The 14385-nt window shown below is 38.0% G+C and overlaps 1 protein-coding gene across 14 annotated transcripts in view; it reads left to right on the plus strand.

Moving 5' to 3' along the window:
- Nek1 (NIMA related kinase 1) overlaps positions 1 to 14385 on the plus strand; it is a 142188-nt gene that overhangs the window by 54437 nt on the left and 73366 nt on the right. For all 14 annotated transcript variants that reach the window (XR_004109987.1, XR_004109988.1, XM_031339911.1 and 11 more), the window contains one exon: positions 3199 to 3301. Coding sequence is in view for 12 of the 14 variants with exons in the window: in XM_031339911.1 (XP_031195771.1) it covers positions 3199 to 3301 (103 nt within the window). In the remaining 2 variants the exon portion in view is untranslated. The remainder of the gene's footprint in view (positions 1 to 3198; positions 3302 to 14385) is intronic.

The raw sequence follows: 14385 nt of genomic DNA on the forward strand, positions 1-14385 counted from the left end.
TCTCCAGCATCTGCTGTCACCTGAGTTTTTTATCCTAGTCATTCTGACTGGTGTGAGGTGGAATCTTAACACTTGTTTTTCTATCCATGGTTTCCCTTTTTCCAGACTTCCATCTAGTTGGCGTCCTGCAGTATGTCCTTTTCATGTTGGCTCCTGTCACTTAACATTTAAGCTAAATTCATCTGGGTTGTTTTTCCTGACTTTATATTTCATTTCTTTTCATCTTTAAATGATAAGCATAATTTATTATTAATCTTCTAAAGACACCTTGATTGCTCACAAGTTATTGCAGTTATGAATGAAGCTTTCTAAGAAACCATGGAACCTCCCAGCTTGCTGTCCCATTTTGCAGTGAGAGGTATATTCTACCACTCCTGGTCACTTTATCTAAATTCTTAATAGAATTTAATGGAGAACATGAATAGTAAGTAAATTTTCTCCTCATCCCCATGAGCCTTCTATAGTAGATAATAACTTATGTTAAAAAGTAGTAGAATTAATCAAACTCTAATTTTCACCAGATAAACTTTATTTCCCAGGACTCTGTTTCAGTTATTGTCATAGTTAGGGTTACTCTTGCTATGATGAAACTCCTGACCAAAGCTTACACTTCCATATCATAGTTCATCATCAGAAGGAAGTCAGGACAGGAATTCAGACAGGGCAGGAACCTAGAGGCAGGCACTGATGCAAAGGCCATGAAGAGTTGCAACTTACACACTTGCTCAGCCTGCTTTGTTATAGAACCCAGGGTTAGCCCTACCCATGATGAGCTGGGCCCTCCACAATCACTTGGTAAGGTAAAATACCTTACAGCCAGATCTTTTTTTTCAATATTTTTTAAATTTAATTTTTACTTATTCTCTTTATATCCAGCTTACTGCCACCATCCTGGTCACTGCCTCTCACAATGCTTCCTCCATTCTCCTCTGAGTAGGTGGGGGGATACCTGGCACTTCAAGTCTCTGTAAGGCTCTCCTACTGTGGCCAGACAAGGCAGCTCAGCTAGAAGAACATATTCTACATACAGGCAACAGCTTTTAGGGTAGCCCCTGTTCCAGTTGTTGGGGGACTCACATGAAGACCAAGCTGCACATCAGTTACATATGTGTGTAGAGGACTAGGTCCTCTTTGGTTGCTAGTTCAGTCTCTGAGAGCCCCAAGTATCCAGATTAGTCGACTCTGTTGGTCTTCTTGTGGAGTTCCTACCCCCTTTGGGGCCCACAATCCTTCCTCCTATTCTTCTATAAGTGTTCCCAAGCTCCATCTACTGTTTAAAAGCCTCATCTTATGCAGGCATTTTCTCAGATGATGCTCCCTCCCTTCTGATAACTCTAGCTATGTCAGCTTTGCATAAAACCATCCAGTATAGTCATCTTTACATCTTCTGAGGTATACTTTAAATATATGAAGCAGATAGTTCATGTGCACACAATCAGTGTGAAAATCTGTAAATCAAGGCCACTATACATGTTTTTAGTCAGGTACTGTTCAATAATTCTAATAGTGTATGCTAATTGGTGTGTTATACTGGCAAACACTGCACATAGACCAGAATGGTAATTTAAATATATTTTACTTCTATGATGGCTGATGTCAGTGTCATCATGATGCAAAGCAGAGAGAGCAAAGGCTTTATCTAATGACAGATAGTGGCACATACTTCCTGGACTCTCAGAAGGAACCTTACCATGTGGCCATACATTTCTAATGACATGTCTGAGCATGGTACTTGACACTTTATCTACTGTCTTTGGCTCAGGCTTACATACACAGGGAGGTTCAGGGCATAGTGCCAACTTACCTGGCTATATATAGAGGCATGCTGAATTCAGACCAGGTCCCTTAATTGATCTCAGTTTTATAGTATATAATATGTCTGCTAGGGGACAGCATATGTGCACTTCAGAGACATGCACAGATTTCTTGCTATTATCAACCTACTCATGCTAGCATAGTTTAGATTTCAGAAATGCCATGTGGGACTACAATAACCATCTGGAATAGCTGAACATCGTAGTAATTGGCTCTTAAACCAGTTATAGATATTACCTAATCCTAGAAAATTCCTATGATGGAAATTTTAAAGAATTTCTCTTAAATAACATGCAAGGTAAAGGACTTTAGATCATTGTCACTGATGGAGATAAAATATAGTAGATTTTAGATTTTTCTTTTCAAATGTTTATTTGTGTGTGTGTGTGTGTATGTGTGTTTGTGTGTGTTTGTGTGTGTGTATGTAAGGCAGGTGCCTGTGAAAGTCATGTGTGTTACATCCCCTGGAACTGGAGTTAGTGGTGGTTTTCAGCCAACTCACATGGGTACCGGGAATAGAATTCAGATCCTCTTTAAACGTAGCAAGTACTCTTAGCTTCTGAGCTATATCTTCTGCTCTGCATTTCAAGTTTTTACAGCTAAATTTCTTATTTAAAATGTTTTTTATGTTTCAGTTTTTGCTTTAAAAAGTTAAAGAAATGATTACTTGTGGAATGAAAATTAGAAATTTTAAAATGTTTACTGAGAAAAGGTATTATTTCATGATTTTTTTCAGAACATATATAAGTTAGTTATTTTCCAAAAAGAAGCTATAGGAAGTTTATATATACCATACTAGCCACAGTCCAAATAGATAAAACACAGACAGTAGTAACTTGCTCAACTTTCTTACTCATTTCCAAGTCTAACCATGTTTGATCTTGTGCTGTGACCTCCTCCCTCCTCACTGGGGCTGGGTTAAGTGTGTGTGCACACGAGTTTGTGTCTACCTCCTGTATTTGTCATGCTGACTGACACAGCATGGGGCATGCGTTCAGTGAGTGTTTATCACCTTTTCATTTGCTGTCTATACTCAGCATATCAGTGAAAGATGCTGAAATAAGGTAAGAAAAGACTAAAGCCAATGACTGCTGTTACTTTTTCCGTAACTTGTCCATTTTACTGTCTGTAAGTAAAATGAATCATATCAATATGAAATGAATCTTGTAAGATTTAAAGTGGTATTAAGATTTTGCTTATTTAAAAACATAGTAAATAATATGGTTAAGGCAATAAAGACCAACACACACGCACACACACACACATATACACATACTTCTTCACGGAGAATATGTATTTTATTTCTGCTTTAATATAATAATTACAGTTTTAATGTGGAATTTAATGCTGAAAATTGCTGACTTTGTGATTTGTCCAAATTAGGCAAAAAGGACCCCCAGCTGTAGAGAGGGCCAAGCAAGTGGAGGAGTTCCTGCAACGCAAACGGGAGGCTATGCAGAATAAAGCCCGGGCCGAGGGACATGTGGTAGGATGCTTTCTCTTGGGATTTTGAATATATCAGTATTCAAAGTTAAGGCCTAGAATGATGTGAGTGTAAGTAAAAAGAATTATGATGTAGTAGTCTGCACACAATAAGATATTGAAGATGTTCAGAAGCAACATACAGGTTATGCTTTTGCCTATATCTTGTTCATTAACCTGTTTTCTAATGTCTTTTATTGATATTTTATATATCAAAGTAAAATTACATCATCATTTTATATTCTGTTCTCCAAAAAGGGAGAAATGGGTATAACAATCTAAATATTCATATTAGAGATATAAGTTCTTAAGTTGCTGGAAAATTTCCCAGTGTACTGTTTGATTTAATATTTCTAAGTAGCAAAGAATTTTAGGGGAAAAGGTAAATAAATGTTTAAGTGAATACACACATACACACACACACACACACACACACACACACACACACACACACACACATTATAGTATTGTTGAAAAGTATGTTAGAAACAAAATAATTACTTTAAACCATCCAGTTCAGCAAATTACAAAATTAAGTCATTTATCTAAAAATATTAAGTTCTGAGGCACTCACCTCACTAGTTGGAAGTCTCATTAGTTCTTAGCTGCAGAGTGCGCAAACGTGTTTTGATGAGTCAAAGCAACTGAGGATTGCTTCTGTCCTCTCATCCCCTGTGGAGCCTCTATTCACATAGAACATGCTTCGAGGTATTCTTTTAGACTTATGTTTTTAAAAAGCTATAATTGGTAACTGTAAATTTATTAACAGTTATTCAATATAAGTTTTTTCCCTTTGAATTTATATTATGGAAAAAATGCTACAGTTTTTATTGGTCACTCTTTATATTTTTAACACGCATACTCCAATTTACTTTCTTAATAATCTGGAGTGAATCTGTCTTTGTGAGCTTCCTCTATATGGGAGGAAATAATTTCTTGCTTCTTCCCTTTCTTCAGTCTTCCTATTAATAGCATCTAAATTTTTGATTGCTTTCTTTTAAGGGCTTTTAAACTTCTGTGTAGCCTAGACTTGCCTCAAACTCAAGATCCTCATGCCTGGTTGAGCATTGGGATTAATGATATGCACCACCATTCTCAGCTCTGGTTGTAGATCATTAGTATTTAAAATAGTTCCTGTGAGCTGGAGAGCTAGCTCAGCAGGTAAGACTGCCTGCTGCTCTTGCACAGGCTCTGAGTTAGGGTCTCAGGACCCACATCAAGTGGCTTATGAGCACCTGAAACTATAGTTCAGGCCTCTGCAGCACTGTGCTCACTTGCACATACCCACAGAGAGACTGACACACATAGCCAGCCGTAACTTAAAATATAAAGTTTAAAGAGTCTTTTAAACCATGATAGTTACTAGAACTACAAAGATGCAGTGACAAAACTTCCCACTACTATTTTTGTTTAATCTTGAGATTCCATCATCAGTTTATTTTCTTCATGTTGGAGAATGTCCTCTGGTATTTTCTTTAAAAAGACATTTTCCAAAATTTGTTGGGAAAATGCCTTTTTTTTCCTGACACTTGAACAATACGTTGTGGTAACGTATTTGTAGGTCTGAAAAGCATTTGGCCTGTTTTTTTGTCTTTTCATGTGTATGTTTGTGTGGTATGTGTGTGTTCACATGTGTGTGGAAGCACATGTGTGTCTGGGCAGCTGAGAGGGATCAAAGTCTGGTTCTCTTGCTTACATGGTAAGTGCTTTGACTGTTGAGCCACCTCCACAGCCTTGTTTGTGTGAGAGAGATTTTGCTGGGTACTGTCTAGGCTGAGGCCTGCTCATCTTCTGACAGGCCTCCTTCTGATGCCTTAGGTGTGTGCCTCCCTCTGACTCGGAAAAGCTTTTCTTCTTTGTGCCTGGAAGCAATTGGATCATTGGCTAACTCCTGAGTTTTCTTCCTGTTCATTAGTTTCCTGGACATGTAGGTTCCAATTTTATACCTACTATTTCTTCAAGACAGATGTCTCTCATTTTCTTCTTTTAGGACATTAAATTAGAGTGCTTGTGACTGCACCACTCATTGGTGCTTCCTTTTTCTGTTTTATTTTGAATGGTTTCTATTGCTGTATCAGGAACATTAATACTCTACAGTATAAGCCAGGCAGTCATGGCGCACGCCTTTAATCCCAGTGCTTGGGAGGCAGAGGCAGAAAGATTTCTGAGTTCAAGGCCAGCCTGGTCTACAGAGTGAGTTCCAGGACAGCCAGGGCTACACAGAGAAACCCTGTCTCGAAGAAAACAAAAAGAAAAAAAAAAGAAAGTCGACATTATAAATGCTGCTGCTCACCTCATCCAGACGCGATAGCTTTTGTGTCTTCCTTCTGTTTTTTGCAGCTTCTTTTGTATCGGCCATTGCTATACTACCGAGCTCTACCTCAGCCCACATACTGTTTTTGTTAAATATCTCAATATTGGGTTGGGTGTTCTTATAGTTTTAGTTTCTGTCTTTGTAACAACCCTATACATGTTTCTATCTTAAAAATTCAGAATGTCATTATAATAGCTGTTTTAATTTTCTCACAAATTGCTATTTCTGGGTCTTTGTTAATTGATTAAGATTTTCTTATTTAAAAATAAAAAATCTTGTGTTATTTTTACTCTGCTTACTATACTTGAATTAGTATGCCAAACACTGTACACTGTATCTCAGGTGTTTTTTATTAACTATTTGGTGGCTTTAGTTAATTATTTAGAAATAATTTGACTCATTGAAAGCTGACTCTGAATGTCCCCTGAGGCTGTAAAGAACAGTGTTCTCTCTCATGGTGACTTGGCCCCTTGGATTACCCTTGCTTACTGTTCTGAGGTCTTTGTACTCTGCCTGCTGCAAGTATGAGACAGCCTCGGGTGTTATTAGCTTTTGCCACTCAGTGAGAGACTCTTAACCTTAAGAACCTCTTCACATTCCCGGCACTGCCTCTCTGTGCGGCTTTCTCTTCTTTGCTTTCTGCCTTCAGCTTGCCCATCCACTAATGATGTTTCTTCACCTCAGAAGGACCATGCAGCTCTGTTCCAGTTTCCTCTCTTGTGCTGCTGCCCAGAAGCTCTGGCCAGACATGAAGTAAGGCAGTCACTGGGCTTACCTCCCTGCTTCCCTCTCCCAAGGATCTACCCCATAGTGCTTGTTATCCAGTATTTGAAAACCATGTTTTCTTGTATATTACCTAAACTTTTAACATAATAATGTTACTGTAGCTCTAATCACATTGCTCTGCATGGCTATAGGTAATTCTTTTTTTCTCTTTTTTTAAGTTTTCTTTATTTCTCGGAATTCCATACATGTACACAATGAAATGTGAGTGGATTTATCCCCCATTTCCCGTATACATTCTCTAGCATATACCCTACCAACTTTGCTTTTTTTTAAAGCTCCTAGACCAGTTTATTTTACTCTCCAACATTCAAAGAAATGTGATCTGCAAAAACAAAACCTGGATTACAAAGTCCTTTTACTTCTTTACAAACTACCGTTACTAATAACAATTTACATGCCTCAAGTTTTTATCCCCACCCACCTACTGCACACAAAAAAACTCCCAACAACAAAAAACCAAGAACTACAGAGGCAGCCTGCCTCTGCCTCCCAAGTGCTGAGATTAAAGGCGTGCGCCACTACCGCCTGGCAAAAACTCCAGTTTTAAGACAGGGTGAATAGTGAACCAGTTTTACAAATACATAAACACTAGTAGCTAACAGGATTGGAGGGACAGGAAAATACCCAAGAGAAAAGAGTCTTCTGCAACAATGACTAGAGTATCTTGATGAAGCTAACAGTTGAAGCTTAACCTCTCTGATTCCTGACTATTGTTGAAGTTAGTCTTTAATCTCAAAATTTGTAAAAAAGGAACATGGTAAAAAAGAAGTACAGTGAAGATCCAAAAGTAACTGAAGTTTGGAAGCTTCAACAGCCTATAATCCTGGAATACACTTAAAATCTACTTTTCGTAAAGAGTGACTCACTAAATCCAGCTAGCATTGCCCCTGTATGTCTGAGTGTGGGCCCTCTAGTGGAAATTTCATGGGAAATCTAGCTTCAATAATGAGTCTCCCTTCACTTGCCAATAGTTCCTTACCATGAGGTAAGGCCTGGAGAGGTCATTTGTGCCTACTTGATTTTACAAAGATATTGTGTAGGTAGCCACGGCTGCTATGAGTTCATGAATTCTATAGCCATGACATTCCACAGCAGAATCTAACCCCCTCCCTAATGCTGGAACCCTTTAATACAGTTCCTCATAAAAGTATTTCTGTTGCTATTTCATAACTGTAATTCTGCTGTTATGAGCCAGAATGTAATATCTGTGTTTTCCAAGGGTCTTAAGCAACCCCAGTGAAAGGGTCATTGTACCCACAAGGGGTGCTGACCCACATACTAGGAACTGCTGTTCTAGAAGACAGATGTCACAGTGCATTCTCCATCCTGATTCATTCTTTCCACTACCTCTTCTGTAATGTTCCCTGAGCCTGTGACCTATTCTTGTTTTTAATTAACTGAGTTTTAATTAAAATTTTCATACAATGTAATTTTATTTATTTATTTTTCAAGATCCAGTGTTTCCACTGTGTAGCTCTGGCTGTCTTGGAACTTACTATGTAGACTAGGCTGGCTTCAAACTCACAGAGCTCTGTGTGCTGAGTGCTGGGATTGAAGGCATGCACCACTGTTAACCGACTGTGGAATATATTTTGATGATGTAATGGTTGTCCCTTCACCACCTTCTTCACCTTCCTGTCCCACCCAATTTTAGGCCTCTCTCTCTCTCTCTCTCTCTCTCTCTCTCTCTCTTTCTCTCTCTCTTTCTCTCTCTCTTTCTCTCTCTCTCTCTAAGAAAAAACAAACAAACAAACAAAAAAACAGAAGAACTTCTTTAATAAAGGTTCCGCTCTGTGAAGAAGTAGCCATTTAAAGGATTTGTCTAACTTACTTGTTGGCTTGTTTCTTGCCCATTGTTCTATGAGGATTCTGCTCTCTCATCTTCTCTCACTCTTGAGAATGAGACGATTTTTGGATCATACTCCCCTTTAAGCAGCTGTTTCTCTTTTCTGATAATTCTTAGGACTGCTATTTTATCCTTGATGTTCTGAGATTTAATTTGATTATTTTCACCTGTTGGGTCTTGTTTTATTTCTTCACTGACCTGATACAGGTTCTCACTGGTATATGGAGTTCGCAGTATAGGTGTTTACCTTCAGTTCTCAGGATATTCTCACTGACGGTCACCCTAAATACTGTCTCTCTAAAAGCTTATTTTTCCAGGAAAACTGCTCTCAACTTCTAGTGTAACCTTTGTACATAATGTCTTTTCCTTTATTCTTCTGTTTCTTCTGTTCTATCCTTTCCTTCATTTCTGCTTTGTTTTTCCAGGCTTCTTGATTTTCCAGCTCGCTGAAACACTTAACTTGCAGCTCAGCTAGTCAGTTTGTTTTTACTTTAAAACTTGTGTTTATATGTTTGTGAATTCTAACTTGTTTTCCCTTTCAGCTTCTTTATTCCGTTCTCATTTTCCTGCTGCAATCTCATTCTTGGAGCTTGGCTGGCTATATGTTACATTGTCTAGAACTCTCCTTTGCCAGCAAAATAATACATCCCTTTCTAATACTGTTTAATCAAATTTTAAGGACTCAGGCAGATGGCAGCCCGATTTTTTGGCAAACATAACATGATTGCCCTCTAGGCTCGTACCCTAATGAAGTCCTTATTCACCTTCTGAAACTTCATGAGCCTGGCCTCTACTCTCTGAGTTTCTCCCAGCCTTCTGCTCTTCCATACTCCTGCCTGAACTTTAACCATCACTGTCAAAACCTTCTGGGGACTCTTGAGCCCACAGCTACAGACTCATTCATGTTCCTCCCGATAGCCAATTCTGAAGGCCTGCAAGCAGCATGTTCATCAATGCCACTATCCCATCTCTCACACTAGTTTTCTGTATATTTTTCTCTCCATTGTGACCAAATACCTGATGAAAATACTCTTCAAGAAGGATTACTGTTTCAGATGACACACTTCATCCTGGTGAGAAAGGCATGTGACAGCTGCTTATATTTTGTCAGTGAGCAGGAAGCAGACAGTGAGCTGGGCAGTGACTTTTTTTAAAGGAGTATTATGTTTTTCCATGATAAATTCATTAATGCAAAACTCCATTTTCTTAGTACCTAGGTGTATATGCATAAAACTACCTTAGAAATATGACTGTGAACATCTGTAGTTTTCATTATGTTTGGGTAGATGTATCATGTATTACTTGTAGATTGGCTGACTCAACAAGGCTATTTTTATGCAATTTGGGAAGAGTAGGAATACAAAGGTTAGGCAAGTGTAATTTATCTTTATAATAATTTGTAATCAAGTGTTAGACAAAAATATGTACACTAGTGTATTAGGCAGAATTCTCCAGCAAAGTGTATAGAAACATTATAGAGTATACATTTATAAAAGAAAGTACACATTCATTCCTCTGAGGAGGGCCACTTGAGTTGTTTCTAGTGATATAATATGGTCATCCAGTTTACTCAGGTACTCACTACACATGCCCATATAATTGACTTGCCCAGCTCCTTGTGGAGTCTATGTTCTGTGTTGACATGTCTCATTATGTGTACCTGAGCTTCTATCTGTGATTATACCTTTAAACAGCACTGCAGAAAATCAAAGCTGTGAAAATTATGTTTGAACCTTTTATGATTTTCACTTTCAGCATCTTGTTATCTTTGATGGCATTCTGTCATTATTTGGGGTCCTTATCATAATTATTATGCACTATCCCTTCTTAACAGTCCTTCTTTAATCATACTTTCCTAAAACCTCTAATTATATTTCTGTTTCTCTCATCATCACTATACAACACATAGCCAGACTCTTGAAAAGTGAATGAAGTTCATTTGTTTCCAGTTCCTTATCTGTTATTTCAACTCTGTAAACAGTTGTCACCACATCAGCATATTGAAAGAAGTCACTGTGCCATCCTCTCAAACATATGCTGTTTTGTTGTTTCTGTTTGATTCCTTTTGTGGGGTGAGCTGAGGACTTCTCATGAACTAAATAAAGAATGGACCACTGAGCTACATTGCCAGCCCACGCAAAACTTTGTGATCCTCATCTTACTTGACCTTTCTGTGACATCTGAACATGAGCTGTAGAATTTCTTCCTTATCTTCTGCACTTCACACTGTACTGCTCTGCCTGTGGTCGCTTAGCATGTTCTTTTATGTAATTGTTACCTTTTTCTTCAGTCTTTACATGCTAATCTTCTTTGGAACTAAATCTTTAGTTGTGTCTTACTATAAGTATTATAGAGTGATCTCCCTGGGAATTCTGGACAGGGCTTGTATGTAATTTATGTGTAAGTCAGTCACTCCCTAGCTCCTCTGACACTGGCCTTGCTCCATTCTCCACATTCATTTTTCCATACTGTTTTGGCATTTAATTTCTCTTGTGTTTTCTTATAAGTTTCAAATTTTTATTTTATTTTCACTCATGTATGTCTGTGGGTATATGTCCTGATACATGTCAGTGCCCATGGAGTATAGGCAGGGTATTGGATCCACTAGGGCTAGAGTTACAACGTCTAGTCTTAACCAAGAGCAGCAAGCACCGTTAACTGCTGAGCCATCTCCCCAGCTCCAGCACTTTGTTTATTGACATTTGATTTGTAAATTACCAGAAAATAAGAATGACTTATTTTTTCTTCTATAGTTTTATGAATTTTAACATATCTATAAATGCATGTAGGCAAGTTACAGAAAAACTCCCATCATGTCCCAAGTTTTTTTTTTTTTTTGATTGTTGTTGTTAATTTCCTTTTCTTAAAAGACCTAATTGTGTGGGGACTTAATTAGGGTTGTCTGTGTAGCTCAGGCTTTGCTGTTACTGACTGAAGTGTGGCAAACTCACCAGTGCGCTCAACTGAAGACATGTCTGTTCCTCTGTCAGTAGCATAGTTCAGCAAGGCTTAGGCTTCTCTATTCCTTTTCTTTTTCATATAAGAATTTGCCACAATTTAGCAACTTTGAACAATTTACATTTATTGGCCCATGGTTTTTGAGTTAGAACTCAGGACAGTTTGGCTAGTCTCCTTGTACTCTCTCACAAGGCAGTAAGATAAGTAGTGCTACCTTCTTATCTGAAAACTTCAATCCCAGGCTCATTCATGTTGGTGAGAAAATTAATTTCTTTATGCTCAGTGAATGAATGCCCAACTGCTTGCTACAGGTCTTGGTTAGAGTTTTATTGCTGTCAGAATTTCAACATGGTCATGGCAACTCTTATAATGAAAAACATTTAATTGGGGCGGGCTTACAGTTCAGAGGTTTAGTCCATTACTGCCATGATGAGAAGCATGAAGCACATAGGCAGACTTGGAATGGAGAGGTATATGGGAGTTCTACATCTGAATCAGCAGTCAGCAGGAAGAAAGAGAGCTGCTGGGCCTGGCTTGGGCTTATGTAACTCCAAAGCCCACCCCCAGTAACACAGTTCCTCCACCAATGACACACCTACTCCAAAAAAACCACACTTCCCAATAGTGTCCACTCCCTATGAGCCTATGGAGCCATTTCATTTAAGCCAATATACTCCCTATCAACTGGAGATGCCTTACTTTGGAGAGGCCATACATATTCTCAGAGATCACCTTAGTACATGATCCTTTCTCACATGTCTCCTCCCATTATCAAACAGCTTCAGTCTATGAAGAGAGTCTGCTACCAATACAGTTTCATTATTTTTATAGTACTTCTAAGTTCTATCCTTTTATTTTTTAAGGTACCTGAATGAGGATGAGACATTTTGTAGTGAATATATACTTAGTTCATTTGTTTTTCTTTTTAAAAAATCTTACAAATAACCACTTTTAACAGTATTTAATGACAGTATAATTTTGCTCTGTTTGGATTAGTTATGTTTTATCATTTTATATTTGTTTTATCTATTTTTGTTCTCCTGGTTTTATTCTTGCTACCTTTATCTCGCCTGAGTACTTTTTAATATTCCATTTTAATCAACCCTATCAATCTGATTGTATCTGTATTCATGTAGCTTTGTAACTGTACAGATGGCTGTGAGCCATCATGTGTGTAGCTGCTGGGAATTGAACTTAGGACCTCTGCTGGCCCCCTCGCTCTGGCCCAGCTCGCTCTATGTAATTCACTGTAGCTATCTTCAGACATACCAGAAGAGGGCATCAGATCTCATTACGGGTGGTTGTGAGCCACCATGTGGTTGCTGGGATCCAAACTCAGGACCTTTGGAAGAGCAGTCAGTGCTCTTACCTGCTGAGCCATCTCGCCAGCCCTTTATGTAGTTTTTAATGATATTTCTTCACCATTTGAAGATTTTCTTCTATAGTTAATATTTCTCTGGATGCTTTTATTTAGTATTTTACTCTTAGCTCTTAGTTTTCAGCAATATGATTTGATTTTCTCTAGATGTGGGTGGACATTTAGGCTCAAGCCACTTTATTATTTTGATATCTGCACAATTCTGAAGTATTAGCATTATAATACATTTTTTGTTTTATTCATAGGTAGTTTTGCATGAGATTCATATGGTTTCCCAATATTACTACCATTATTTCATTTAAAAAAGTTTAATCTTTGTCAAGATGTTCAGTTTTGTTTCTCAGTGTTTTGGTTTTTGAGGGTAGGGTTGGATTTTGGTTGGTTGGTTGGTTGGTTTTGTTTGAGGACAGGGTTTGAGATTAAATCCAGGATTTTAAATATGCAGGGCAAGCACTCTGCCATCATACTGTATCTCCAATCCCATGTGGATTTGAAATAGAGTCACATTATATTGTCAGGTGTTTAGAACATTGAACTTCTGAGAGATGACAGTAGAGACCTAGATGTGACTGTATAGAGATGGAGTTAGGGATAGAGGGCTCTCAGGGGACTGCTTGTCCAGTAATCATTAATGAACATTTATAGTGTCATTCATTCATATGTTTTAATTGGGTGACATTTTCATTTCTCAGTTGTAACTGCTGAGTTGCATTTATTTATACTACAGTACAGTAATTGATACTATTTATTATAACCTTGATTCTTCAGGAAATAATACTAACATCAGAGATTTAAAGTTGAACCTAATAAATATATTCCATTAATATTGATACCCATGATATGTTTAAATCATTTGAAAATGTAAATCTATTGACACTGGCTTTTAATTGTATTTATTTGTGTAGTGTGAATATGGGCATGTACACAGAGATCAGAGGACAACTTGGAGTAGTTGGTTTTCACCTGCTATGTACATTGTTGAGGCAGGACTTCTCTTGTCTTTGTGCCCTATAATTAAACATTAAGTTTCTATAACAGCAGATAAGTGTATCCAATGGTAACACTGCATTTTATAGTCCTGACTTTGCAGGTTTCAGGAAGCATTGGTGTTAGGGGAATTAACAACATGACAGTACAGAGTACACGTGTGTATTCAGAACCAAGGCAGGATGTGATGAGCACTGTAAGGAACACTTCAGGTTCATTGTACATGTGGTTCTCAATTAAGTGTTAGTCATGCGGGCTAGAAAATACTGTGAAAGGGAGTGTCTAACCTTTTAACTTATCTCGCCTGTTGTCATCTACAACTTCTAACACTTGAAACTATGCAATCTACTTTACGAAACAAATTACAGGAAAATCTCAGTCTCAAAATTTTGTATTGTGTTGTATTTATAACTGTCTTACTTTCCTGTAACTCTATGGATAACTGTGTATGTTTTCAAAATTAGCCCTCATAAACAATGATATATAGTAGGTTAGAGGGAATACCAACATCATATCTTACTCCTACAGAAGCTGAGATATGTCTTAGCTAAGAGCTTCATTGCTGTGGAGAGACCCCATGACCAAGGCAACTCTTAGAAAGGTCAGCATTTAATTGTGGCTGGCTTACAGGTTCAGAGGTTCAGTCCACTATCATATGGTGGAAAGCATGGCAGTGTCTAGGCAGGCATGGCACTGGAAGAGCTAAGAGTTCTACATCTTGTTCTGAAGGCCTCTAGGAGAAGACTGACTTCCAGAAAGCTAGGAGGAAGGTCTCAAAGCCCACCCCCACAGTGACACACTTCAATCAAAAGTAATTTT

The sequence above is a fragment of the Mastomys coucha genome, unplaced genomic scaffold (assembly GCF_008632895.1).
Source record: "Mastomys coucha isolate ucsf_1 unplaced genomic scaffold, UCSF_Mcou_1 pScaffold22, whole genome shotgun sequence".
NCBI lineage: Eukaryota > Metazoa > Chordata > Mammalia > Rodentia > Muridae > Mastomys > Mastomys coucha.